The sequence below is a fragment of the Pichia kudriavzevii genome, chromosome 3, assembly GCF_003054445.1.
Source record: "Pichia kudriavzevii chromosome 3, complete sequence".
Taxonomy (NCBI): Eukaryota; Fungi; Ascomycota; class Pichiomycetes; order Pichiales; family Pichiaceae; genus Pichia; species Pichia kudriavzevii.
The window spans coordinates 266973-294816 of record NC_042508.1 but is presented as its reverse complement, the minus strand read 5'-3'; the positions used below and the strand labels follow the sequence as shown (position 1 = coordinate 294816).

Below are 27844 nucleotides of genomic sequence, written 5' to 3'. Positions count from 1 at the left end.
CTAGTTATTGCAACTATAGCTCTAGTTATCACAACTATACTTCTGGTTATTACAACTATAGATCTGGCTATTACAATCGTAGTTGCAGGCACCACTCAGGACCGTGTTTAGCATTACGAATACGTCTGTCGATTCACATATGCTGCGCCATTAGAAACCATGCACTATAGGGGATTCCAACCCCCCGTTCAGGGCAGAGGGAAAGCCCGTTCATTATGTTTGAGCAAGCTGCTCTTGCAGAAAACCCCCCGTATAACATCTCTAGGCGATTTCACCATGCTCGAGAGACCATTGCCGTGAATAGATTCCACCGAAACCATGCTACAGGGCGATCCACCGATCTCTGTGTCTGTGTTCGGGTGTGTCCTGCATGGCTTGCAAGACCGTTTGAAACGGTACTGCCACCTGCTCTCACCTTGATTGTTTACAGTGTATATACCTTTCCATAGGCCATGTAAGATACCAAATGCATACCATAAAATTTAAGGATTCCACAGAGTGGACAAGTCAATGGAAAGGGTGCAAGTATTTCACCTTGTCGAGAATTTTCTGAAACAAGACAAGTACAGACACAAAATAAGTGCCTTGATAGACAAGCACCTGATCTGGCTATGGGAGCGTGCTAAGAGCCGACACCATGAGTGAGGAGATCTATGCAGCGTTGAGACGGCTAGAAGGTGCCACTGCGGTGAAGGGGGTGGATGTCTGTCAGATGGTTGCGATTGGACGCAGCATGGCGCTGGGCAAGGATGTCAGTGCAGAGACTGTTTTGAAAAGTGTCAATAGCAATAACAATAGCAATAACAATAACAGAAACAATAACTCCAATCAAGACGATAACGAGAGTTTCAACAGCGTTGTCCTTGTACGGAACGTGTTGTTGCTAGCGCTCACGAGAGACCACTACATCTCTGTGTTTGCAGATCTAGTTGACAACCTCGACATTGTATACATATAACGTCTATGTATTGTATATAGCACATTTATACACATCAACGTTTACACATATACAAAACAAATTTATACATATACATACACACCACTACAACTATTTGCTACAAACACTCAGACAAGGAGCCACATGTCTCCAGATAAGATGGGCGGTTCTGCGGCCGAGAAACTTGCCTGCAAGGGGGACAGCCACTAGAAGCACAAGCTCTTGGAGGGTATCGATGGTCTCAATGTAAGTGTTGTAGTCGTTGTTATATATGCTGATGTCCTCATCCTCGTCCTCGTATTGGTACTGGTACTCACTCTCGGCATCGCTGTCCATTGCGTAGTGTCTCGAGTTCCTGTTGTAATGTCTTGATGTACAAACACGCCCGTTCCACCGTAGCAGCCTTGGAATTGTTGCTGCTGTTGTTGTTGCTAATGCTGGTATTACTACAATTGTTGAAATTGCTATTGTTATTACCCGCACTATTGTTATTGCCATCACCTACACCACCAACGACCGTCTCTGGCACCCCCGCAGGCAACAGACTCTCGAGCTCCCGGAGCGCACTGTTCAACCGCGCACGCCTCCCCTGCTCGGCAAGCCGATGCGAGTCGCTCTTTCGACGCTTCGCCGGCACGCCCGTGGGGCCCGTGGGGCCCGCAGGACCCACAGGACCCATGGGGGATGCCGTCCCGCCTACAAGAATCCCCGTCGCCAGCGGCCGGGACGACGCAAGAATGAGCGGCGAGCTCGTGGCGGAGCGTCGATGAGGGTTTGCGTAAACGGAGGGCCGCGCATGGAGAGCCGGCGTGCCCAAGAGGGGGGAATTTGTCACTGAGCTGGCCGAGCTCGACAAGGACGGCCCTAGAAGAGGGGACACGAGTGGGCTCAGAGGGGGCAGTGTGTTCGATTGAACCTGTTGTTGTTGTTGTTGCTGTTGTTGTGGTGTCTTTGTTCTTGAAGTGTTGACCATGTATGTATTACCACCACAATGGAGACACTATAATAGAGTGTTACAGGTTGTATAGATTGCTATAAATGCAGATACAACAACATGGTGTTTCCAAACCCACGTGCACCACCCGTAAAACACCCGCGCTTTATTGAAGAAATTTGGAATATATATTACGTAAGCAAGGCGCGAAGTTTTCAAACTGGAGGAAAAAACTGAAATTTTGGTCGCTATTGAGCCCCAACTGGTTTTCCCTGAAGGTACGCGTTTGCGAGAATTGCCAACACTTTAACACCACAATACGTTATAATACCACAATACGCTATAACACTACAACACCACAACACTACAACACCACAACACAATGATCACCATTGCCCCCCTATGGGGAATTACTCTCTTAATTGCCATCTTTATTTATTCAGTCTTACATTTCTTCCTCTCACCTTCTAGAAACACCCATATAGAACCCCGGCCATTACCTTACGCGGAAAAACCCCCCCATGGCGTCTCCTTGAAACGTCTCTGTGATATCCTCAACATCTCGCTCGTCACGTGCTCTCTGACAACTTCAGATGGTTACACTGTCACCCTTCACAGGCTCAATTGGCCATTATCTAAATCTTCATTGTCTTCATCATATCACCCCAATGACAAAATACCCGTCCTTTGCATTCCTGGCCTCCTCCAATCTCCAATGGCCTTCTTATCTGCTGGTTATGACTCCCTGGCATATCTCCTATTGAAAAATGGCCATACCGTTTATCTCGGTAATAATAGAGGAGGCTCAGTAGATGATCATTTAACAGAAAATTCATTGTCTAGTTTTTATTGGAACTTTACAGTAACTGATATGGCTCTCGATATTGTTGCAATGGCTCAATATATTGACTCTCCTTTGGCTCTTATGGGCCATTCCCAGGGAACTGCACAGATCCTCCATTTACTGCATAACAACTGGTTGGACAAGGACACTTTTAAGAGATTGATTCTTCTTGCCCCTGCTTTATATGGGGGGGAAATCCTTGAAAAATCCATCTTCTTTAAACTGTTACACACTTTAAATTGTAACGGTAAGATATTTACCTTCTTCTTTGGCCGCTCGGCATTTATGCCCATCCTTATGGTTCTTCATAGATGGACCAAGTCCCTTCCCGGATATACGACGGCATCTTATATGGTCTTCCATGCTCTCTTCCATTGGAACGACCGCTTATGGAACGCATCGTGCAAGAGGGTCCATTTCCAAGCGTCCCCCGTTTACACAAGCGTAAGATGTATCAAATGGTGGCTTGATGAGTTTAAATGCAATTGCTCCTTCATTGACGAACGTGTCCCCTTCCCAGCGGAAATGCCGCCCATCTTCGCCGTCACTGGAGGAAAAGACACTATTGTTAATAACCGTCTCTTTATGAACCGCATGCAAAGAGAAGGGGTCTTGTTAGAGAACATACATCGGGATGAGTACTCGCATCTTGATGTCCTGTGGAGCAGGGATCTCTTGGACGTGGTTGGGACTAGACTGCTGGCGTTTCTCGAAGAGTAATGTGGTTGTAATACTGGAATGCCTGTTTAGTATGGATATATCAATGAGGAATGGATAACGCGTGGGTTCAGTATAGACCAATAAATAAATAATTGTATATATATATATATGTGTGTGTGTATATATGTGTATATGTGAATATGTGAAGATACGTAAACATGAATAAATGAGTATAATGTTAAGCCAGTGGGAGAAAAAAACACTAAAAGATGCAGTCTTTGTTTGTTACAACTTCTGTAACTGCCGCAACTGCTCTAAGTACTGCAAGTAATTCATTGCTCTTGTTGCCTCTCAAACGCCTTCTCACTAGGAAAATGAGGATGGATTGGCTTGTAGATTTGGTTCTTCCAAACCTCCCGGCCACCGTCACCTGGAATGGTCTTTTTTAATCCAAGACTCTTAAAGACACACTCGTTCAGCATGCTCTCTGCCTTTCTACAGTTCTTGAACTCCATGTTGGAGTAGTTGAGACACTTGAAATGCATCTCAAACTCGTCCTTACAGTGCGTGTTGAGATCCCTCAACACACTAGACGCACACCGAGTCACCTTCCGACCCTCCTTGAGACAATTCACGGCACCGTTCGTACCGTTCTCCTTCTGACACATCATAAAGTCATCGTTGAACTCTTGGCACCGGTCGGCAATAAAATACGAAGCACTTAATAATGGCCCAGTGGTTGCTCCAATCTCCTTCACGTGTGGAATCTCCGCAGGAAGCTTGTCATTCTCAAAGACAATCTCAGTGCCCCTCTTCTTGTCTGTGAAATTCGAATTGGATATACCGTCATAGGTGTTGGATGTAGACATGATTGCTCCGTCGCTCTGTTGCTCGTACGCTGTTTCCCTGTTAAAACTATCCAAAAATCAGTCTCTCCCTTACCAATCAACTTGTTGATGTGCTCCTCCGTTCTAATTCCATCATTGGCATTCAACACAGAAATTGATTTCCGCTTCTCCTCGCGCTGTTGAAGCTGTTGAAACCGGGTAATTCAAGAGCCCTACACTGAATCCATTACATTATCAACTACATCTATAGTCACATTGACACGAACTATTACAGATACAACAACAATAGCAACAACAACTACCACTACTACTGCTTTTATTGCTAACAACATCACAAGTACTGATATTACTATTGTTGTTCTGTTCTCTTCTGTCCTCGCCCCCCCCTTCTCCCGCTTCATTAGAAAGCACACACTAATATGCTTGAGTTCCAAACCGTTGGAACACCAACTTCCCAGGGAAAACTCATCACCATCGATGACACTGTCACCATCCTTGCAGACCCTGGTTGGTCCGGTATAGAAACAGACCTCGACTGCTACACCCCCCTTGTCTCCAAAATTGACATCATCCTGCTATCCCAGTCCACTGTGGACTTCATTGGTGCTCTACCCTACCTCTACTATAGATTCCCCCTGCTGGAAAATGTCCCGATATTCAGTACCTTGCCCACCATGAAGATGGGCAAAACGGCTGTCTTGGAGTTCTACTCAACCTTGAAACTCTTGGGGCCCGTCAACAACACCTTCAAATTGGAACTCTCCTTCATCAACTCCATCTTCAACAGAATCAAGTCGTTGAACTACTCCCAGACAATCAGGATATCCATTAAATCGGTCAACTTGTCCATTACTTCGTTGAACTCGGGCTACTCCTTGGGTGGATCCATTTGGGTGGTGGAAAACAACAAGAAAGAAAAAATCATTTATGCACCAATGTGGAATCATAGCAAGGATAACTACCTAAACGGTTGTAACATCTTTAGTAACCAGCTGATCTTGAGACCAACTACATTTATCACAAATTCAGAAGTAACCTCTACCAAATTCTCCCATAATAGCCGATTGAACCTAATGTTGCAAAACTTAAATCGAATCATCCATAACAACAACAACATTCTAATACCAATCACATTAACGGCTAGGTTCTTTGAAGTCATTCTACCCATTCTCACCAAGTCTAACGTAAACGCCCCAATCTATCTCGTCAACTATACAAAGTTAGAAAACTTGAAAATTTTGGGAAACTTTATAGAATGGATGAACTCAAATATCATCAAGTTCTGGGAAACCCAGTCATCAAAACTACTTGAAAATAACCGTATTAAATGTATAAACCTTAGGGAGGTGGAGGACCTCATGGATAGCCGACCTGCAATATTTTTCGTTGATTATCTCGATCATAGAGATTCAAACTTTTGGCAACTCGTATCAAGATTCGAAAACTTTAAAAAGAACTTCACCATCTTGATGACTGAAAAGCCTAACCCAAATTCAAACATGAACAACCTGTACAAATCATGGAAACACAACATTGATTCTACAGAATTGAACCCCAAGGAGGGAGAATTGACCGACATCTCCATGGAAGTTGATATCTCATCGTTTGTTGAAGTGCCCCTTCATGGCTCTGATTTATCCAAGTACGAGAAATTAGTTGCGGAATCGAAGGAGAAGGAGATACAGAGACTCAAAGAGGTTGAAGAACTTGCTAAGCAACAGAAACAAGAAGAACAAGACGAAAATGAGGATGACGAGGAGGATGATGAAGATGACGACGATGATATCGTCAATGGGACTGGCAATGGCACTGTCAATGGTGATCGTGATGGGCGTCTTGGAAGAAAAGATCTAGTTCAGGATGAGGCCGCCGAACAAGCCAATTTGGAAAATCAGACCAAGTATCAATTCAACGAATCAACCATCTTAAGAATGGATCAGATTTTGAGTATCCCAAGAGACTTCGACTTCAGGCTCTTCAAAGAACGCCAACGGGTTTTTCCTAACGTCAATTTGAAATTATCAATTGATGATTACGGTGTCGTTATAAAACATGCAGATTTCCAAACATACGAGAATGATCGATTCCCAATTATAGCTGATCGTACCAACAATGAAAATGCCGGTCTTGGAAATGGCCGTCTTTGTGATGGTAATGGTGACGATGATGCTGGTAGTGAGGGAGGCGATTATGAGGGTAACCGCAATGTTGGAAATAATAGGAAAAAACGGAAAATCACTGAATCTTACTCTTTGGATCCACTAAAGGATCCTGTACAGCGTATCTATACTACGCGCAAACTCAAGATAACATGTGGGTTTACATTTATCGACATGAGTGGACAACACGACTTGAGGTCTCTCAAGATATCCATTGAAAAGCTGAAACCCCGTAAATTGATCATATTACCAGAATTTAAGAACGGGAATGTCAACAATCTCATTGAGGAATTGAACAAAGATATCATGGTCAACAAAAACTTAAACACAGAAGTTCTAAAATCGAAACTGAATAAATCGTTGAACTTGGGAGATTTGATTACAAATTACGAAATCTTAATCGATGATGACCTAGCAAAATCACTCAATTGGAACCTATTGAATGATGAATATAATGTCTCCTCAATAAACGGTATTGTCGAAAAAATTAAAGATTGGGATTACAAACTAGTCAAGGACGGTGGTGACGGCTCTAACAAGGAGAAATCTAAAATCAAAATTGGTGACATCAAATTGACAAAGCTACGTAACATTCTAAGCAAGAACCACAGTGTAGAATTGTTAGGTGATGGTAGATTGATTATAGACGATGAAATCATAGTCTCTAAGGAGGATGACGGCGATCTAAAGATAAGCTCGAATCTCTCTCCTCTGTTTTACACGATAAAGCAGACAATCGAAAATTTATTAGCAACTATTTAAAATAGCCATCTATAAAAAATTAAAATTATTAGGATTCCAACAATCAAAACAGGTGCATATTTCTTGACCATCAAATCCCAGTTTATCTTCTTTGCGTATTTTTGATACTTAATGCTTTGTTCCCTCAAACTAGTACTCAAATCCTGTAGGTTGTTCAGCTCTTCGCCCCTATTTAATAGATCATTGATATTTTGGTTCATGATTTTTTTGACGTCTCTTAATTGTCCGTTGATGTCGGATAAGCCATCCTTGGCCCTGGTATCTGCATAGATCTTCTTTGTCTTTGTAATAAAGGTCTCAAATGACATAAACTGGTAAGGCTTTAGGATATCTCCGCGTTTAAGAATGTTGACCATTTCCATTCCATAGACATGCACAAATTCATCGTGGATTTCGTTAAGATAGCTTAACGACAACTGCGCTGGGAACCCTTCACTGGTTATAGTGACAACCGCTAGATCACTAGTTTCATCCACCTGATAATGGATCATCTTCTTAAATGCCTTGATGTTCCCAATCCCGCTCAATTGATGCAAAACTTGTTTGAGCTCCTTCTTAGAAACAATTAGCTCTGCATCTTTGCTATCATCACTAGATGCAGCTAGAGGCGTCCCTGTGGATTTCTGATACACTATGGTCGTCTCCATTTATTCAAGGGGTACTGGATGTGACAAACTACCCTGCCTCAGAAATAAACATACTGGTGCATCTGTTACGTGTTGCTCTAAATACTTGTATTCTCCACAGTCGATGTTTATTTTTTTTTAGCCTAATAACTATTTTTATTTTTTTTCAACACAATTAAAATTTACCCTCAATATATAATGGAGTGCATTATTGTGCTATTATAGTTATACATATACATATATAGTAAGAGAGTGTGTATATGGTTGCTAAAGAAATCTAATTTGTCCTATAAAAGTTTGTTTAACTTGTTCTCATCCTCCTCCATCAGTTCGTACAAAAATTGGATCCCCTGCTGTTGTTTCGCCAATACTTTCACCATGTTCTGAATGACCTGTGAATCCGAACCTTCCTCTACACTATCTGGTTCACAGTCACCTCCAATTGGTACAGGATACTTCTCCTTCAAGCTCGCCAATCTTGCCCATAATTCATTGACACGATTCAAACCAACTGGGTCGTCCAGTTTCTTCAACAATTCGTTGAACTTGGAAATCAGTATTTCTTCGTCGTTGGTCAACGGATACCCTTTGTATTTCAAGATGGAGAGATTGATGGCTATTTTCAGCAACTTGATATTCAAGTTCTTCTGTTTCATTTTACATTTCAACAACAATGTGTTACTATGCAAATCGTGCTTCTCATTCATTTTGGTTATTCTATTATCAATGTCGTTCAACAACAGTCTCGTCTCCTTGACATGGACATCTTGAATTTGGTTCCGTTCAAATAGTTGGTTGAATCCTGCACATTTTACAGGTAATGTATTATACTCTTTTGGCCTGTTGGCCATTGCATTTTCCCATTCTTCGGGTGTCTCATTTTCTGGTCGGTTAAAGTAACTAAAATTTGGATCTACTCGATTGTAAACATGTGTGACCATCTTACATTGTGGGTTACTAGGATCCCATGAATTCTTAATTTTCAGGAGCTTATCGTTGATCGTAGGGGTGTAGTCGCTACGTGTGTTATTCATAGTACCCTGTTGCGCAGACTGTAATCCTAGAGATGTGTTTGGTCCCGTGGTCATTGCAGTCGTTGTCGGTAGTGTTGTTGTAGTCGCTGTGTTTGTCGTCAATGTACCCGGTTTGGACCATCCAAATGATGGTTGAGAGCTAAACATTGAAGTTGTCTTCGATGCGCCTTGTGGTTGTACATTCGTGCCCTGGGCAGAGTTTTGATTGCCAAATGAAAACCCAGCATTCCCACTCCCTAAAGATGATGGCATTGTGGTGTTAGTTCCCAGCCCAGTCTTGGTATTAGAGGCAGTAGTATTTGACGTCGAATTGCCAAACGAAAAACCACCATTTCCAGCAGAAGCGGACGGTTTCGTTGTTGAATTGCCAAATGAAAACCCCGGTGTCGTGCTTGAACCTGGTGTTGCTGCATTTGTAGTCGCTGCAGGCTTACCAAATGAAAATCCACCACTTGTGCCACCATTTGATGTGTTGGCTCCCGTACTTGTGTTTGTGTTTGTGTTTGCATTCCCAAATGAAAAAGCTGGTTTGGTCGGCTGGCTGGTTGATACAGTTGCGCCTCCTCCAAAGGAAAACCCTGTTCCCGTACCTGCACTTCCAGCTCCACTAGTGGTATTACTTGATCCAAACATCGATGCCCCCACTGTCTCTCTCAAAAAAAGAACTAGATTCTTGTTTACCCAATGCTACACAAGAGAAACATGAAAATCGCCAGAAAAAGAAAATGGCCATTTCCCTTTTGATGTGGCGAGAAGTTTTTTTTGTTGCATGAATTAAGAGCACTTCACCCAACTTCTTCTTGTCCGACTTTTTTTCGTTGACGCTTCTCGTAAACATATCTGTCTTTCCTATACAATGCACCCATTCTTGCATTAAGAATCCCATGTTGCTGTTCTTGTAACATTCTACGGAAAACTGTTTCACCGAGGAACCGTTGATACTTTAGTTTTTGGTGAATATAGTGACGGTGAAAACAATAGAAACCAAGAGCATCTTCGTATCTACGTAATTGTTACACATACGAGGAAGAACAAAAAGGGATTGTTACTATAGGATCTACGCATAATGGAATCTATCTTCAGTGGCTTGGTTCTCCACTTGTCGTAATGTAAGGTTGTGAACCTTCTTTTGCTGTTTGATAAATTCTTTCCAAAATATCATGCTAAGAATTTTGCTTCCGTAATCAAATTTGGTCTGTATTGGGAAACTCCTTCTCTGATATGCGAACGAGTTTTCTAGAAGACGCTTTCTTCTGTGGCTCACTTGTTTTCCTGATCTGAAAAAAGGAAAGTTCGGTAACCTTCAAATTTTTGGATAAATGGTTCCACAAAATTCTTGCCTTAGTGGGAGCCATTATACGTGGCAGCTACTTGTCTTAGTTCAACTTTGTCTATTGGGCAAAATGGTAGTGTAAATTCATCAACAAATTGGGGCCGTGAAGTAAGCTCTGAGTTACCCTATCTATTGATGATCCAGGAAAAAGCTGGTCTGTCAAGGTTTAACAATGCACTTTCTACCTTGAATAAACGTGTGGCATTCTTCCCCATACTTTCATGTAGTTGAAAAGCCGTATCAGGTTTAAATAAAAACAATTGAATAGGGCATAAAGAAATTTTTCGATTACCTTCAACCCCCATATTTGGATTAACTTATAATGTGTTAGGATTTGTATCCATCGCATCACTCTCAAAATCTACGCCTTCTAGAGTCTTAACCCTAGCCGGTGCTACCAATTGAAGGGTGTGAATAAAATAGACTCTGAAATGAGTTTTTCTTGTTACTATTTTGTTATTATACAAAATACAGAAGACCAACACCTTAACTCACCAAACCCAATCACATATGTTCTCAAAATCGGTATGTGCATTCGGTCCATTATAATTCATGGTGAATACCCATACCGTTGTTGCCACTTATAATCTGAACCAGTATTGAAAACAAACGGCACAACTTCATCGCTATCTGCAAACATATTCCCCACTTGATTGTATCCGAATTCCTATCTCTGTGTCGATGTTTTCCTCCATTTTTATTTTGGGGGATTTTTAGCTTTTGATATTAGACCTTGTTTTGTTCTTTTTCGTATAATTCAGGTACAGGTACAAATCAGGTACACACACTCGTATACATTTTGCCTTCAAAGCATACCTCCCCTAAGGGACAACACCAAATGTAAATCGCTGCCATTGGCTACTCCACATTCAGCAAGTGTCTTGTCATCATCTAACTGTCTCCCGGTGAACAAGAACCGTTGTTGTGCTGGTGGGATACCTTCCTTCACTTCGACAACCTCCTTCAAATCGCTCACACGCTGTTGCAAATCGATTTCTACTGGAATGCTGCGCCCTGTCAAACTTCTGATTGTGATCTCAACCATGCTTTCCCTTGAATAGATACAGTGTTGTTGAAAAACCCTATCAAAGAAGAAAAAGCATCGGCATAGACAAGACGGACCAGAATTTTGACATCTTTCTCGTTTTCTATGTGCAACATGATTTTTGGAATTTTCTTCAAAACTTTTTTTTTCAACAATGTCCAAAAGCACCAGGTACAAGCAATTTTACATCTCTCTATATAAATAAAGAGAGAAGAAGGTATGATATTTAAGGAGTAAACCAGATTATTTCAAACCAGATTATATTGGACCAAAACAGAAGATACCATAATACCATATCATACGACATTTTATCACTTAACACAACGATGCTTGCTACACCGCTGACAAAGAACTTGGATATTGACCATGTCTATGAACCGGCAGAGGATACGTTCTTATTCCTTGATCTTTTTGAATCACTTCATAATTCGAGCTTCTATAAAGATAAGCGAAACTTTAATAATGACTGTCCTCTAGTGGTGGAAATAGGCTCAGGTTCAGGGCTTATCACAACATTTATCTCCCAACACCGAATCATACCGAATGCGTTTCATATAGCCACAGATATCAATTTGATTGCATTGGAAAACACAACAAAAACATACAAAGACAACACGTCATATCCTGTATTCGACGTTCTAAGAAGTAACTTAACAGATGCAATCATTCCTGGTTCCATAGATGTACTCTTCTTCAATCCACCGTATGTCCCCAGCGAACATGTCCCGCCGTTACCAAGTATAGATGATGATAGTGTATGGTTAGATTTGGCTCTTATTGGTGGTGATGATGGGATGTTGATCACTAGAAAAGTTTTGAGCTCTCTAAATCGGATTCTTGCGGTAAGTGGACATGCATACATTCTCTTTTGCGCAAGAAATAACCATCCCAAAGTTATTGAAAAGTTCAAAGAAGAAAACTTAAATTTCAGTGTGGAATTAACTATTCAAAGAAAATGTGGGTGGGAAGAACTTGCAATTTATAGATTTACAAAAACAAAAGAATAACTAAGAATTACAAAGTTGTTTTTCTAAATATGTTCAGATTGATAATAAATCATGTAAAATATCTTGTGTGATAGCGTCGTATTTTATGTCTCTCATTTCGTAATCATTTTCAAACTTCTCGATCTTCAACATGCCAAAAAACCTTTTCATGTCAATCAAACTTTTAATTTTGACAATGTTTTTCAGCATTGGTACCCCTTTGTTATCTATAGTTAATTCACCGCTACCACTTATCAAGACACTGTTTTTACTCAATTTCTCCAGAATGCCAACTTGTTGGCCAGGATTATTGTAGATTCCATCCATATTATCACATATAAACACCCATTCACTCAACTGGAACTCTTCATAATTGATAACCACCAAAATATCTAGCAGTTTACACGCTTCCAAAAATACTTGGTTGAAAACACCAACATTCTCGTCTTCTTCTTCTACTTCAAGCTCGACAAGAACATTTCCACAATCTTTGACTTGAACTATTTTTTGGTATCCTTCTGATAATATCTGGAAAATGGACGAATTGATCATTGTCCAGCTCTCAATCAAATGGTTCTCGCTGAACTTAACGACAATACATCTGATTAATATGAAGATCCAAATTTCAGCTTCACAGTGTTTACTCAAGTTCTGGAACGTTCTCAGGTATCCATCTATTCTGATCAATAAATCATTGATAAGGTTAAGGAAGGTATCCTTTTCGTTTATCAAAAGCAAATAGGTAATCTTTTTGATATATTCAATATTACCATTCAAAACAGCAACTTCATCATTCCAATTGAACAAAATTCCAGAATTACCCTTATTCATGTTAATCGTTTGTTTGTGCACTATCAAATCTCTCAATCTACTATCGTCATTTCTTATCCATGTTTGTAAAACAGAATCCCACTTCTCCCTCTCCAAAACTTCCTCATTTATGAACAACTTTCCATCATTTAAAATTTCATAGCACAGATTTTTCCAAGCCTTCAAATCCTTGCATGTTTCGTCCGCACCTAATTGCAAAAGCAAGTCAATAAAATATTCAGGTACTTTAAAATTGATACCACCAGATTTATTCATAAATGTACTGACACACGTGATGATATTTGTAAATGCAGAAACTAGTTTATCATCGTCGTTGATCAATATTTTCATACTTGGGATAACATTCCGTAAGCTTGAACAAACTTCCTGTCGGAACACTATTTTTTCTTTTAAGTTCCCATCAGTCTCTACTTTGTCCTTTTCCTCTTTGTCGTTCACTTCCAAACTGCCATGTAATATAGCCCTTGAAAAAGAGTGTGTGCTATTAGGGACTAGTTTTATGCTCAAAACATTACCAAGAAATCTGATAAATAAATCACCAATTTCTCTTGAAGCTTTCTTTTGGGATCCCACTGTAGTGTTCAAATACTTCAAGGAAACTATGGAAACAAACTCAAGTAGCTGCGGATAAATGTATTTATAGTATGAAACATTAGATAGTACATCTTTGAAAAAACCCTGGAGCTCATTCCATGACTTTTCAATGTTTTCGTCATCCCTCAAGTTCGTGATATAACTAACCAAAAAGTTACTAAGTTCAATCTCCGAAAGATTACATATTAGATTGGACCTCTTATCCTCCTCTAAAGAAGAATAATTAACTCTTGAAATAATTCCCTGTATGATGTACATTAAAATGATTTTTTGTTGACAATCGTCTAGTACTTGAAACAACTTGAATCCATCATCTTGACCCCATTCTGAGTCTTTCCAGTTTTCTATTAATGATTCTATCGTCTCCAAAGGTTCCATCAAATACTCTTGCTCAAGAATCTTCCGGCACCTAAACTTGACCTTAGAGAACCAGTATCTTTTTGTTTTCCCATCGCTTGGATTTGTCACTTCTCTCAAGGTGTTTTTTTCATTCTGCAAAACAATCCAAGCTTTATAAATAGTTGAAACGCTTCTTCTAAACGTTTCTAATAAATATCTTTTCATCTTAGTTCCTTCGTTTTTCTCTTCTGTACCTTCCACTTGAAACACACCTTGTATAACAGAACCAAAAAATCCGGAGTCTTTGACTGTATTATTATGTGATAAACTCACATTATTGAATCCAAAAGTATCCGATAATATATATCCTAAATACTTATGGCATTTCATCAATATTTTTTCTAAACCAATGATAAGCTCGCATAATGATTCATTGTATGCATCAGATGATTGGCCTATTTGAGGAATAAAATCATCATCAATTCTGCCGCAAATACACTCAACTAACCCACCAACTATTTGGAATATCAAGTCTGGATAATACTCCGCAACGGATAGAATTAAGTCGACCCAGTTGCTAAAGTCTAAGTTATTTTTGCTACTTTTAATGCCTGTAACAATAAACTGTAGTAAATTTATGGATGCTTCATTATCTTTCTCATTCTCGAAGATAGAATCGCCTTGTGTTTTGTTTTTACTTGAGAGCTTTACCATTTTTACTATCGTTTCGAGATAGTATGAATTGATTGCACTTTTCTGCAAGTTGGATTCTGAAAGACAATTCTTTTGGCAATTTTCAATCAAAGAAATAAAGATGGAATTAAAGTTCGGTTCTGTTCCATCGATCAGAAGATTGAGCAATTTCAAAGACATTTTGAGATATTTTAGCTCACTTGCATCCCCACTTGTAATTTTAGTATCCAAAAATTTATTAAGAACAATTATCATAAATGATTTATAGGTGGAAAAATCCCACTTATTCGACCTAATAAACTCCAACTGTTTATTGTTGTCTATAACGCACAACTCAAATTTAAAATTGTTTAGAATGTCGTTATCTAGCTTCAACAAATTATGAATTATTTGAAGATCATACGAGATTTTATCAAAATCAATTAACTCTGCTGTTTCATGTAGAATTTCATTGCTGAATAATTCCATGCATATAATTCTAAAAATTTTATTTAATGTTCCTGAATTGTTTGTTGATTTGATCCATTTAGCAATGTTGGATATATAAACGTCATTCTCCAGCTCTTCTAGAATTAGATATAGGGGTTTTTTCAAAATAGAGAAAGATTCATGACGGTCATTATTCAAGTGTGTCCATATTACGTTAAAATCGTGTACTCTTTTCTCAAATTCTGATTCAAGCAACAACTCACAAATTGCACCTTCTAAATAAGACGATCCTACAATCATTTCCAAATTCCATAGTCTCTCAACAGCCTCAACTTGATAAAGTCCCTCAGTATCTCCAAGTATGCTCCATAAAGATTGTACAATAATTTTCAGTAATTGCATCATTTCTAATTTATTCATGTCTTTGGCAATGTACTTAAATAGAGTAGAAGCTCCAAATGATAATTCAACATCATTTTCCATTTCTCGCCCCATTTTCATAACCAGATCTTTGACCATCGACAAGTTCGAAATTTCCTTAGACGAAGGCACTATCTGCATAAAACTCTCAAAAATTTTACATGATCTCAAAAATACTGTCGATTGTTTATCATCTAGGCATCTGATGATAATGTCGGTTATGAATGTAAAATACAATGAAGATAGCTGCAGATTTTCATATGGTCTTTTAGGGGAACTCTGAGTTTTTGTGTCATCAAGCGAATAATATTCATTTAAGTTGTCGACGATGCTCTTTTTATATTCATCGTTTAAGTCTATTTCTTCTTGAGTCAATTCAAACGGTAATAATGCACGTTCCGGGATCATTTTGATCAAGGTTTCCACTAAGCAAATCCATTTAATATCAAGTTTGAACATAGCAAAGGAACCTAGTAATACCATCGGAATATGTGTGATCAACATCTCTTCGTCTTCGACGTTGTAGTACCTCAGAATGAACAATACGAGATCTAGTTGGTTGTTTCTAATCAGCTCAAAAATGTTTGCCCAGATAATATTTGTTTCGACACCGTCAAACAGTTCATTGGAAACTTTGATGATTTTTTCAAAGTCGGATGGTTGATGCTCAAAGATATGTTTTGATCTCTCCAAAATGGAAACAAACAATTGAGGTAAGAGCATCTGGCCGATTTCCCACCTATCCATAATTGAAATTGAGATACTACAGACGGTAATAAAATCCTGCGTTATCTCACCTGAAGATTTTGGTTTGTCGGTATCATTAAGGAGTAGTTGCTTTAGTGTCTTCAAAATGGGCTGGTAGCCGTATTTTTTGAAATATTCCGATCTCGACAACGTTCTGGGAGTACTATCTGACTGGTTTTCTTCCACAGACGGTTCTGGTCCCAACAGCCAGTTCCATAAACGCCTGTTTAGAGACATATCTTTCTTCATCACAGTACTAGTTACATGTAACAATAACAGTTCCTTGTCATCGTCATTTATAAGATATTGAAAAACTGCAGAATTTAATGGTAGTCTACTCAATAAAATGTCAAAGAACCCTCTTTGCACAAACAGATTATCATCACTTATGGCTCTGCAAAAAGCCCTGACAAGTAAGCTTGAGTTAGGAGTCAAGCATGCCTTGGCATCAAGCGACAATTCTCCAAGAACAATATCTTTGTTTAGATTTTCTGTGCCTCCTAAAACTTTAAACAATGGGAACTTTCTTGTCAAATATTCCATGGAACCTGTTCTTTTATCAGGAGATGTTATGATTGAAAGAAGAATACATTGCCAAAAATGATTTACATCGTCTAGCTGTATTTTCAATTTCTCAATCAAGTCAATTGTAGGGTTGAAAAACTCTGAAGTAGTGTCATCTAATGCTGGTAATAAACTCAAAAGAATAGATTTGAAGCAAGACCTTAAGTAAATAGGCTCAACGTTACAAATATAATTGCTGAACAAATTAAGTAAGTCCTGTTTTATACTTATGCTTGCATACGACATCAAAGGAAAAATCCCAGGTAGCCATAGAGTGATGGATTGACTCAGATTTGTTTCCTTCAATATATCGAATATGTTTGAGTACAATTCAATAGTTTTTTTATGCACACCGCTGGGTAAAGACGGTGCTAAACATTTGGACAACATAATTGAGACTTGGAAATCATAAGGAATCCAATTTGTATTTTCCTTATCAGGATTCGTATGTAATGACTTCTGTAATTTGGCTAAAAATGCAATATAATCTGCCCATTCTTCCACAGATTCAAAGCTTTGCAGTGCTTTCTCCACATTGGACATGTACTTTTTCTCCTTGGCCGTTAACGTGGCGCTTTGGCCGAATGCTGTAAAGCGATTATTAGCCAATCTAGAACCCTGAAATAGAGGAATTGGCCCCATCATACGATGCATTATGGACTTCTCTTAACCAAAAATGTAAGAATGTTTCTGTATGCGTGTGTGTGTGTGTGTGTGTGTTGCTAGAACTATTGATAGCGTAGCCTGAGAGGACAGAGCCGAAAACAAACTGATATTTTATTACAAAAATATGGTCTCGAAAGTGCAGAAACATGATCCACAAGAAGAGCAAGGCCAGATTACTGCAAGTAACACCATTCCTTGTTTACCCCCACCAAGAGACCATAAACCCTTTAGTCAATCATCAATGAGGCCATATGAAGTGATGAGATATCCTTTTTTGGTAAATAGATACTCCCTTGATATTCAAAAGTTTTGACGTGTAATCGTACTAACACTGCCCTTTCTTGTTTCATAGGGAGTTTGGTATTTCCTAGCAAACTCTGAATGTTGGTTTTTTTTTTTTAAGCACATTCAACCATTGATACTTGTTTCACTTGTAGTATATTCAGTAATGATTCCAATGTATTTTCTAACTAGTTTATTGACAGGTGGAGTCTTTATGACGACATTACCCACGGTTTTTCAGACTTGTCATTTCATAATAAATTTTATCTACAAATCATTCATCATGCCTCAACATTTGAAAAGGTTATTTGATCATGTCATCAACACTAATATGGCTTTAAAATATAATAAATTTCCGAGAGGAGTTTTAAACAATTATCTACCAGGTTATTACGGCGAAACATTTTTTGGGAAAACCTTCCGAAACTTACAAAGAATGTGCTCTCCTATACTATGGCTATCAAATCTAATGGTTTGCTTCTCTATCAATATGATACCTTTTGTTGGCCCGGTACTAGTAGTTTTTCTCCGAGGCCCAAAATCGGGTTTTAAAAAGCATCAAAGATATTTTTATCTAAAAGGACTAACCAATGCCCAAGTTTACTATATATGGCTCAATATGAGAACTACATATTTTATGTTTGGGGTGCTCACATTATTTTTAGAAATGACTCCAATCATTGGATATCTATTTGTGTTCACAAATACAATCGGAGCGGCCTGCTGGGCAGTAGATATCGAAGATAAGCTATACAAACAAATGCTTGCAAATGTACTTGTAAAAGAAGAAGGTAAATGAAACAACTGGAACTTTTTCCAACAGGTAATAATTTGCAAGTTTAGCTCTTATAAATCCAAATTCTTCTTGAAGAATTCTATTATATCTTGCATTTCTTCATTGCATGTAGAGTGGGCCATATTAGGGAACTCCTTGAGTGTGTAATCAGTAAAACCTAGCTCTTCTTTGAAATATTTAGCAGTCATCCTAGCATATTCAATTCCTATAACAGGATCGCAGTCGCCATGGCCATGATAAATTGGTGTAGATTTGTTAGCATCAGTCAATCTGGTTTTGATTCCATGTTTCATTGCAAAAAAACCTGACAAGGATAAGATACCGGCAAGCTTTTTCTCATAAGATGCAGCAACGCCCAAACTCAAGGATGCACCTTGTGAAAAGCCTCCAACTATGATTTTGCTGGCATCGATACCATTGTTGACTTCATTTTCAATTAAATTATTGACCTTACTAACATTGGTCCAATAACCATCCTCATCCATCTTGGCATTTGGGTTGCCCATCTCATAGATATCAAACCATTGAGAAATTCTCTGTCCATTTGCACAGGTCAAGGGCTTAATCGGTGCATTGGGGAAAATCAAGTTGACATGCTGAAACGAAGGGTTGTGATGCAAAAGTTCACTCAAGAATGACCACCCGTGAGCTGAATCGCCTAGCCCATGAAGAATTATAATAGAAGCAGTAGCGTTTGCTGGTGCATTGACTCTCAACACATTGAGACTCATTTTGATTGAAGCCTTTCTTGTCTTGGTGCAAAATTACAGTTGTAACTAGATAAATAACTTAAGAGGTTAAAAGGTCAAAAACTGCGAGTTATGTCATAATGGAATTTTATCCGTCTATTCGAAAAGTATGTTAAAACCAGTTCTTTCAATTCAAAGACGATCAACTACAACGACGATCTGAAACCACCACTGTGTGCGTCACTGTAGCTTCTCATATCATGTTAAGGGATTACTAATACGACTCGTTGCTTATATAATATCAACCCGCCCAAGCTTTAAAGATTCTAAATTGGTTAGTCATCAAATCTCGTCTATCCTAGGATGTACTTGGCACAGTCTTTGTGGTAACATGACCTAAGTATTATATCTTTTAGGCTTTCCCTGGCGTTACAGTGTGTCCCTCTGAAAATACCTAAGACTTCGTATAATGTCTTGCACTGTTGTGCAAAAAAAAAGGGAGAAACTAAATTAAGAATTCAATTAGCTTCTAACCAATTGTAGTAACAACCATTATCATTGTAAAAAATCATGCTACAAAGGAACCTCCGTTTTGTCAAACCCAGATTTATAAGTAGTTTGTTTCCTCATAGCGACAACTAAAAGTCAATAACCAGTTGGAAACGAGCAAGAATTAGTCGTGCATTAAGAGAAGTAAAGTTAGTTGCTGGAAACATTCTATTCAAGGTTAGTGTATAACTTGCCACATCCAACCGCTGCTACAATCACTCCATTTATGTGAGATAACGAACAATGTCTAGATCTTTCTATATGGATCAATCCTTATTGTTTCTGTGAAACACCTGACTTGATCTTATAGTGGTTTCTCCGTCTTTTGCTGTCTACCAACCTAGGCAAAATAACAATAGCTAACTAATTGAAAACCTCATATCAGATTGCATCTAAAATCTGCTTACTGAAGATCACATATTCATAGAACCGGAACAATATGTGAATATGTGTTGAATGTTTACAACAACATACAAGTGTTTGAGAAAAAGGATCCTAATCAGCAAATCTTAATCAGTTCGCTATCGCTAGTGTACAAAAGTTTAGTGAAATGGTAAAGATGGACCAATTGAGTTACTCTGACAGTAAAACCATTAAACAACATATAATGCTTCCCCAACTTCCACCAAAACCAGAAACTCTGTCTCCACTCCCCGCTGAAAAGCAGGGGATTTCTGCGGACCACTGTGAGATAATCACCAATATCCCCCCAGATCTCCCATTCCCTACACTACATCCGGAATATGCAACAGACTTTTTCAAGAACAAGTATGGCGGTGCACTGCCTAGTGTTCCAATGCCAGACTATATTGAATGGCTACCCAACCCGAAAATTAAAGAATTTCTGAACAATCAGAGGTTACTTGATGGATATATTCGTGAGATATACCGTCCAGAGTTCCAAGAAATAGAAGAACATATCAATCAAATTGGAGTGCAACAGAAGGAAGCTGCTGCTAAAATCCTAGAAAAATATATTGAACCTGAGACGGGGATATTGGCCGTTCTGCGGGAAAATGAAAGTAAGATCTGTGAGTATCATGATAAACTAAAGGAATTTGATCAAGCTCAAATTGAAATGTACGAGTCATTGCAAGAACTCTCGAAATCAGGTATCTTAGAGATCTATCAAAAAAGAATACATGACAATGAACGTGAGTGTCAAAATATTTTAAAAAAAATCGATAAAGATGAAAAGTTAACGGATTCACAACTCCAAGAACTATTATCAGAATATGGACATATCCGTGAGAAGTGGCACTTAAACAACCTTTACGTGTCCAGCATAAGGAGCGGCAAAATAAAAGGTTTGTGAAAAAGTAAGGATAAAACTATGACTGCAAAAAGAAGCACATATACGTATATATAAATAGTAACATAAATCAAACGAATAAAAACATTTAAAAGATTATAGGAAATCGATGTGTTTTTAGCACCATTATGCTTTGTCTAACAAATAGTTGGATGCATCATCAATGACCCAGTTCTTCAGCTTCAAGGCACGAACTGCATCTTCCTTGTCGAATCCCATATCTGACAATTCTTCTATTGCTAATAATTGAGACTCAGTAAATTTCTCTTCGGTATATGAAACGCCAGAAGGTACACCACTAAACCCAGACATCTCGGATTGGGTAAATTCGTTGGAGCCAGAATGTTCAACGGTTGCTGGTTGCAAATTTGGATCATTGCCAAAACCCGCAAAAACTTGCTCCCAATCATCACCTCCCTGAGATTCTGTAGCTTCAGTCAGCTCGTTGTTGGCAAATGAAAATCCAGCACCATCAATACCGCTTTGGACGTTGTCAAATGCGTCAGTATTGTCTTCCACTGCTGCGGTTTCTAATCCTAGGTCGTCAAAAATCGATACCCCGCTATCCTGGGATGGCTTTGATGCGCTCAAACTTTGGTTACTGAAGGGGTTCTTTGTTGGTCCCGTCGTTCCATCAGATTTTTCAACATTGGCAACTGGAGGTTCGATTGCGCCAGAATTTTGTATGGAGTCATTCGAAAACGAAGCATCCTGAAAGTTCTCGGCACTATCACTACTACTGCTGCTGCTGCTGCTGGAACCGTCTAGAGGTTGAAGTTCTTGAATTGGTGGGAACTCGTCTTTCTCTTGATGGGTGGACTTAGCTTGTTGTGGCTCTTCGATAGTCTCTGTCTCGGTATGAATAGAACGTTCATCCTGTGCAGTCACAGGGGAAGCTGAATGTGGAATTATATTATCTTCGCCGGAATCTGCATGTTTGTATGGATGGTTAATCATTTCAAACGATTCTGGAGATTCCTCATTTGCTGAAGGTTCTTGGTTGGAGCCTTCGGGTAAAATCTGAGAACTCAAGGGACCTGTTTCTTCAATAGTTGAAGTAGAATCATTTTCAGGTTCAACTTCAGCATCATCTCTGACTGACTGCGATGGATTGTTTTGCGTGGAGGATGTTTCTGAATGAGCAATTGGATAAGGCAATGAAATATCTTCTGCTTGACCCTCAATTTGATGATCCACGTCATCTAAATCCGAATCCATCTGAGTTGGAGATGTAGTATTTGTTTGTTTTGACATTGACATAACAGAAGAAGATGTATCGGATGGCTCGACGTTATTTTCCGTCGGAGTTGTACTCTTCTCGACCTTTGCTGGTTTGAGTCCAGTGAAGCCATCATCAAATTCATCTAATGAAGCAGTTGGTACTTCCTCATCGTTGTTCACTTGTGTTAATTCATCATCAACAACTACCCCTTTGGAGATCGCATCGGAGAATGCATTGCTGTATTCAATATTTTTATTTGCTGATTCAATTGACTTTTCAGCATGATTATCATGCAATTGAGCATTCTCATTCTCTAAAGATTCTAATTTTTCCAAAAGTAACTTATGCTTTGATTCTACTTGGAAAATGTGAGAATTAACATCCGCAACTCTTTGCCTCAATTCCTCATTTTGAACCTCTTGCGCCACTACCTGTTGTTCTGAAACGGCCAACATGTTGCTTGTTTGTTTTGCTCTATTTTCCAACTCAACTAACTGTTGCTTTAAATCTGTAGATTCAGCGTTCAGAGTTCCTAGTCTCTCCTTGTATGCTTGGTTAGCTTTTTGGGCTTCATTATACTGTTCTTGTAGCTGTTCTTTTTTAGTTTGCTCCGCATGATATTGAGCTTCAGCTACAGAAACTTGATTGGCCAATTGATCATTTTCTTCTTTTGATTGAATCAATAAATTCTGAACTTCAACAACTTGTTCAGTTTCCTTTTCATGTAAAGCCTTCAACTGATTAAGTTTATTCAGCAAGTCTTCCTTGGACTTCAGTATCTTATTCAATTCCTGCTGAGCCTTTTCCTTCTTTGCATTAACAACAGAAGTTTGTTTCGATAACGAATTGACTTGGTTAGAGTAATTTGCAATGTCAACACTAGCTTGTGTAATCTGTTCGGTTATTGCACGGCCTGAGTTATCGTATGACGGAACGGCGGACTTTTGAATAGGTGTCGAATTTGAAAATCCACCTAATGCAGAACCTAGGGCCCCTGCCGCCACTGTAGATGCCGCAGCTAATGATGAAGATGCAGCTTGTGTCAACGCTGAATTTGTAAATATGTTATTTGCGGTCGGAGACACGGATTTGATGGCATCATAATTAGATGAGTTGCTGAAACCACCAACATCAGTTCCAGGGCCAGGACTGTCAAAATGAGGTTTGTTGGAACGGCCTGGAATTGCAGGTGGTGCACCTCTGACTCTTGGCAAATCCAAATTCTCGGGACCATCGTCATCGTCAGAAGATTCTTCTTCATTAAGAGTTTGCTTCTGTAGATTCTTACCAAAATCGGAAGTAGGTGCCCAATTAGACCCAGTCAAATGAGTAGACAGTCTAGAAGCAGGCAGTGGTGGCGGTGGACCATGTGAATGAGACGAAGTTGCTGGTGCTGGTGCTGGTGCTGGTGCTGGTGCAACAACTTGAGCCGTGTTAAAAATACCTAGCAAATCATCCATATGAGAAGCAGTTCTCTGGGGAGCTGCTTGGTCCCTTGCAGCCGCAAAAGATTGTGGTGGAGGAACAGGTTGATTTGGGCCAGCCAGTGGTGCTGGTTCTTCCAATGCTGAACTCTGGATTAACTCTGCCGGTGTATCATCTGGAAGTTCGTAACCTGCCAGCTTCTTTTGAACTAGGTACATTGCAATTGAAAATTCCTGTTTGTTAAAATTATCAGACTGATCCAAATTCGCCAATTCCCAGATATTAGCCAATACTTGGTTCGGCAACTTGGATGTCATTAGAAAATTAGCAACTGTAGAACTTGAAATGAAAGAATCTTTCTTCGTGTCTAGTGTATCGAAGATTGCACCGTACTGCTTCTTCTGTTGACTCGACATAATCCAAGTATTCAAGTTAGTTGTTGCCGATGGTGTGGCACTGCCAGAAGTTTGTGCTTGAACTGGACTTAAAGATACACGACCTGATACTGGAATGCCGCCGACGCCGGAATTCGGGGTTCCTGATGTTCCCTCGGCAACTTTCCATAATTGATCTGACAAAACTGCAGGTAAGACACCTAACGATTTGTTCATAAAGCACTGGATCAAATGCATTGCTACAATAAATTGAGGTCTAGTCAACTGTCCATTTTCATTTTGATCGACTAGATTCCAAATCTGCTCAAGAACCGAAATGGGAAGTCTTGCCTTCAAAAAGATATTTTTTGCCTGTTCACCCGGTAAGACACCATTGCTGGCTGTCTTATCAAACATTGCTCCAAAATTAGCTGCCTGGATAGGTGAAAGGAGAGGAACAACTGCGCTGCTATTCGAAGCAGTTGAAGCGTAAGAAGTAACTGAGTTAGCAGATGGAATACGTTGTGCTTGTGGTTGTGTTTGGAATTGAGCAGAGCCACCGGTTGCATTTGATTGAATAGTACCAAACTTTGCTAATGGTGCAACTTTATTAGCAATATGATCGTCAATTACTTCCCCGTTTTGAGCATGACCTATTAATCTCATTGCAACACAAAAGCTATATTGATTTAAAAAACCAGTATTGTCAGCATCTGCGATATTCCAAATCTCCCCTAATGTAGCTAATGGTAGACCCGATGCTTCAAGCAAAGGTTTAGCTACTCCACCGGATATCATGCCGCTTGATTTAGGATCCAGTTTCTGGAAAATAGAGCCATATAGCTTCTTCTCCTGCGGAGTGAGCGGCTCTTGCAGAGATGTACCTAAATTGAAGTGTTAGTATTTGCATATTGCTTAGTTGTGAGCGCATAATCTATACATACTAAAAGCCATTTCCTGGTTTGTCTGTTTGTATGATCTCTGTGTCCGATAAAAAAAGGAAGATGATGTTCATGGGCAATCAGTAAGATCATCCACTTCCTTACAAAATGCTTGCACTAAGAGCGAGGCTCAAAAATTGGAGCTGAAGCTTCCACGATTTTTTTTGGGTTACTGTGATCAGTACACTTCAAAATACACTTTTAGATCTAATTTGAAAAGCTTTTGATCTCCACTATATAGATACATATTTGCCAATCATTCATCTATCAACTCAAGAAGAATGGATGCATTTTGTAGTTTTGCTTCACTGACAGTGATATCCAAGCTTTCGCTCAGATCCACACGTTGCATTTTTAGAGTAAAAGGCTGACCATTAAGGGATTCCTGAAATGCAAACTTTACAAATTGGAAGAGTTGACGGATAGTAGTGTCTAATGCGAGTTTCTTCACTACCCTTTTACCGTCGATACCCGATCTTATTTGGATTCTTGTGGATTCACCGCTAGGGTCTTCAATGTCCTTAGCTGGAAGTGATTTTATCACACTTGCAACCGAGATTTCTCCCTCTTGTTCAGAAACTTCTTCTGCCGATGGTTCCACATTACCATAGGATTTCTCATCCATGTCATTTTCGTGTTCTTGGATATCTTCATCCTCCTCGTCAGAGATAGGAACAGCGTGGTTTTTGTTCAATCCCTGACTTGTAGGTGCAACAAAAGGTGCACTTCCATCCAACTTATATTGGTCTAAAAAGTCCACCACTTGTTCAATGAACCTATGGACGGGAGGATTAGCATTCCATGTCATCATTCTCTCACCAGTAATCGGATCCAAAATTGCAATATGTGGGTACTCATCATGGAACGGATATAAATTTCTGTACATTTCGCCGCTTGGAGAGTCATGTTGGTACTGTAAGAATACAAAGTTAGCAGAAACAAGCTGTTTTATTTGCTGGGAAGACCAAAAATCTCGATTAAGACATTGGCATCTAAAATCCGTTACGTCCTGAATATTAATAAGAATCCATTTCTTCAACTGGCGGCCTTTATCCTTGGCTGTTTGGAAATCGATTTTGTCAATTATATCCCAAGGCGGTCTAAAGATACTGGCCAATCTCTTTTGTGTGGCTGACATTCCTGACATTTCTTCATCTTCAGAATCGCTATCTAAAACGACAACATCTCTACCAGTTTGGTTGAAAACACTACTTTGCTGGCGCCCAAACATACCTCCTTGAGGAACATAACCAGGTCCCATTCCTATTCCCGTCCCCGTCCCCATACCGTATCCATAATCTTGCGGTACAAGAGTATCATAGGTTGGTTCAATTGGTTGTCTCACCGGCTCCTCGTACATCTCTTGTTGTAGCCTGCTGGCCAGTGCCGCATCGCCGTCTTCGTCTTCGTTGTTAGATGTGGCCTCTGTTGTTGCTGCTCCTGCAACTGAGCCTGCACCGTGTTCAAAATAGAGACCAACTGCTGTGTCTAAGTTGCCACCAGCCATATCTAAAAACTGGGCCGCAACATTGGCATCGGTAGCCGACGTAATATCCATGAACAAAGCAATATGGTCGTCCATCGTTTCTGTAGATACTCTGCTGTCAATCACACGGCTGTATTGGATAAACGAGCCTTAGTAACCACCTTTAAGACTCTTCCCACTTGTAGTAAGCAATGTGGAACTACAAAGGGAATATTTCCTATTCCAGCGCACATATATTTATTTCCAATGTATATATGTATATTATGCATATTGGTATATTTTTCTCGTTTTCTCCACCATATAGTGAGGTGTTATATGAATATACAACATATCTACATGTCTTTGTATCTGTATTTGTATCTGTATCTGCGTATCTATACAGCTATTCGTTCCGCAGTTCATCAACTACATGCGAGACCCTCCGTTTTGTCTCCCCGTATTCTACAAGCGAAAGGAACGTCTCTAGATCCATACCTGTAGTTTTCCTTTCAATTTCATCATCAAGTTCTTCAATTCTATGACGAAGATATCGAACTATAGACGACCGATTCTCAGTTACACTGTTTTCGTACCTTCTCTTGATTATGTCCTTCCTCGCCTGGTGTTGCTCTTCAAGCATTCTTAGTCTATAATTACGTTTCATCTCCTCGTTTTGGATTTCAGATTCCATTTCCTTAAACGAGCGATTGAATACTGCCGGATATAACGTTGGAACAACACTCTCGCCCTTCTCGTATGCATCCTTCACTTTGGCCACTTCTCGATCGATCCGATTAACAGTCCTTGAAATATCCCGTTCCTTTTTGTCTACAACATCTTGAGCAAGCTCAAAATAAACCTTCTTTATTTCATCATTGATGGCTTCTGTGTTCTTCTCCGTATGTCCACTTCCTTCACTGTGTTGCTGTATCGAATGTTCTCTCTCGTCTCCTAAGACACTCATCTTCTTGTTCAAATCATAGTCAACAATTCTTTTGACAAACCCAATGTCTATATTCCCCTCTATTACCGGCTCCTTAAAGTCTTCTCCCTTGATACCCCCATCAGTTTCTCTTGTCCGCTCTCGATCCTTCTCTCTCCCACTTCTCACCTTCTCCCTAAATTGGTCTTCATGATGGGAGGGGCTCTTTCTCTCCTCTCTCCTCACCCTCTTGTTTTCGTTGTAGTCTATACGCTCTCGCTTCCGTGTATGCCGCCCCTGATCCACTTCTAATGTCTCCAGATCTTCCAAGTCAGAGTTGTCACTGATATAGAGCTGCGACTTGAGTCGTTGTAGCTTCTTGGCCTTACCGTCCATTCTCCGCATGCAATTCAAGC

The 27844-nt window shown here is 39.5% G+C and overlaps 15 protein-coding genes across 15 annotated transcripts; 5 read left to right on the top strand and 10 right to left on the bottom strand.

Annotated features, from left to right (window-relative positions):
* Positions 1 to 1250: 1250 nt before the first annotated feature.
* On the bottom strand, positions 1251 to 1910 carry C5L36_0C01380 (uncharacterized protein; the record flags this gene model as incomplete). Its single annotated transcript, XM_029465807.1, has 1 exon — positions 1251 to 1910. The coding sequence occupies one exon, from the start codon at positions 1908 to 1910 to the stop codon at positions 1251 to 1253; it is 660 nt and encodes a 219-aa protein (XP_029321667.1).
* A 343-nt stretch (positions 1911 to 2253) lies between these two features.
* C5L36_0C01370 (uncharacterized protein) lies at positions 2254 to 3435 on the top strand (the record flags this gene model as incomplete). Its single annotated transcript, XM_029465806.1, has 1 exon — positions 2254 to 3435. One exon carries the CDS (start codon positions 2254 to 2256, stop codon positions 3433 to 3435), a length of 1182 nt encoding a protein of 393 aa, XP_029321666.1.
* Positions 3436 to 3707: 272 nt separating this feature from the next.
* C5L36_0C01360 (uncharacterized protein) lies at positions 3708 to 4244 on the bottom strand (the record flags this gene model as incomplete). Its single annotated transcript, XM_029465805.1, has 1 exon — positions 3708 to 4244. One exon carries the CDS (start codon positions 4242 to 4244, stop codon positions 3708 to 3710), a length of 537 nt encoding a protein of 178 aa, XP_029321665.1.
* A 398-nt stretch (positions 4245 to 4642) lies between these two features.
* On the top strand, positions 4643 to 7144 carry C5L36_0C01350 (uncharacterized protein; the record flags this gene model as incomplete). The annotated part of the gene is made up of 1 exon (XM_029465804.1): positions 4643 to 7144. The coding sequence occupies one exon, from the start codon at positions 4643 to 4645 to the stop codon at positions 7142 to 7144; it is 2502 nt and encodes an 833-aa protein (XP_029321664.1).
* On the bottom strand, positions 7141 to 7791 carry C5L36_0C01340 (uncharacterized protein; the record flags this gene model as incomplete). Its single annotated transcript, XM_029465803.1, has 1 exon — positions 7141 to 7791. One exon carries the CDS (start codon positions 7789 to 7791, stop codon positions 7141 to 7143), a length of 651 nt encoding a protein of 216 aa, XP_029321663.1.
* A 266-nt stretch (positions 7792 to 8057) lies between these two features.
* On the bottom strand, positions 8058 to 9437 carry C5L36_0C01330 (uncharacterized protein; the record flags this gene model as incomplete). Its single annotated transcript, XM_029465802.1, has 1 exon — positions 8058 to 9437. The coding sequence occupies one exon, from the start codon at positions 9435 to 9437 to the stop codon at positions 8058 to 8060; it is 1380 nt and encodes a 459-aa protein (XP_029321662.1).
* Positions 9438 to 10942: 1505 nt separating this feature from the next.
* C5L36_0C01320 (uncharacterized protein) lies at positions 10943 to 11182 on the bottom strand (the record flags this gene model as incomplete). The annotated part of the gene is made up of 1 exon (XM_029465801.1): positions 10943 to 11182. The coding sequence occupies one exon, from the start codon at positions 11180 to 11182 to the stop codon at positions 10943 to 10945; it is 240 nt and encodes a 79-aa protein (XP_029321661.1).
* A 326-nt stretch (positions 11183 to 11508) lies between these two features.
* C5L36_0C01310 (uncharacterized protein) lies at positions 11509 to 12189 on the top strand (the record flags this gene model as incomplete). The annotated part of the gene is made up of 1 exon (XM_029465800.1): positions 11509 to 12189. One exon carries the CDS (start codon positions 11509 to 11511, stop codon positions 12187 to 12189), a length of 681 nt encoding a protein of 226 aa, XP_029321660.1.
* A 33-nt stretch (positions 12190 to 12222) lies between these two features.
* Positions 12223 to 17439, bottom strand: C5L36_0C01300 (uncharacterized protein; the record flags this gene model as incomplete). Its single annotated transcript, XM_029465799.1, has 1 exon — positions 12223 to 17439. One exon carries the CDS (start codon positions 17437 to 17439, stop codon positions 12223 to 12225), a length of 5217 nt encoding a protein of 1738 aa, XP_029321659.1.
* A 460-nt stretch (positions 17440 to 17899) lies between these two features.
* C5L36_0C01290 (uncharacterized protein) lies at positions 17900 to 18532 on the top strand (the record flags this gene model as incomplete). The annotated part of the gene is made up of 1 exon (XM_029465798.1): positions 17900 to 18532. The coding sequence occupies one exon, from the start codon at positions 17900 to 17902 to the stop codon at positions 18530 to 18532; it is 633 nt and encodes a 210-aa protein (XP_029321658.1).
* A 47-nt stretch (positions 18533 to 18579) lies between these two features.
* Positions 18580 to 19260, bottom strand: C5L36_0C01280 (uncharacterized protein; the record flags this gene model as incomplete). Its single annotated transcript, XM_029465797.1, has 1 exon — positions 18580 to 19260. The coding sequence occupies one exon, from the start codon at positions 19258 to 19260 to the stop codon at positions 18580 to 18582; it is 681 nt and encodes a 226-aa protein (XP_029321657.1).
* Positions 19261 to 20317: 1057 nt separating this feature from the next.
* Positions 20318 to 21082, top strand: C5L36_0C01270 (uncharacterized protein; the record flags this gene model as incomplete). Its single annotated transcript, XM_029465796.1, has 1 exon — positions 20318 to 21082. The coding sequence occupies one exon, from the start codon at positions 20318 to 20320 to the stop codon at positions 21080 to 21082; it is 765 nt and encodes a 254-aa protein (XP_029321656.1).
* Positions 21083 to 21205: 123 nt separating this feature from the next.
* Positions 21206 to 24898, bottom strand: C5L36_0C01260 (uncharacterized protein; the record flags this gene model as incomplete). Its single annotated transcript, XM_029465795.1, has 1 exon — positions 21206 to 24898. The coding sequence occupies one exon, from the start codon at positions 24896 to 24898 to the stop codon at positions 21206 to 21208; it is 3693 nt and encodes a 1230-aa protein (XP_029321655.1).
* Positions 24899 to 25297: 399 nt separating this feature from the next.
* Positions 25298 to 26623, bottom strand: C5L36_0C01250 (uncharacterized protein; the record flags this gene model as incomplete). Its single annotated transcript, XM_029465794.1, has 1 exon — positions 25298 to 26623. The coding sequence occupies one exon, from the start codon at positions 26621 to 26623 to the stop codon at positions 25298 to 25300; it is 1326 nt and encodes a 441-aa protein (XP_029321654.1).
* Positions 26624 to 26909: 286 nt separating this feature from the next.
* Positions 26910 to 27833, bottom strand: C5L36_0C01240 (uncharacterized protein; the record flags this gene model as incomplete). Its single annotated transcript, XM_029465793.1, has 1 exon — positions 26910 to 27833. The coding sequence occupies one exon, from the start codon at positions 27831 to 27833 to the stop codon at positions 26910 to 26912; it is 924 nt and encodes a 307-aa protein (XP_029321653.1).
* Between the last annotated feature and the right edge of the window lie 11 nt (positions 27834 to 27844).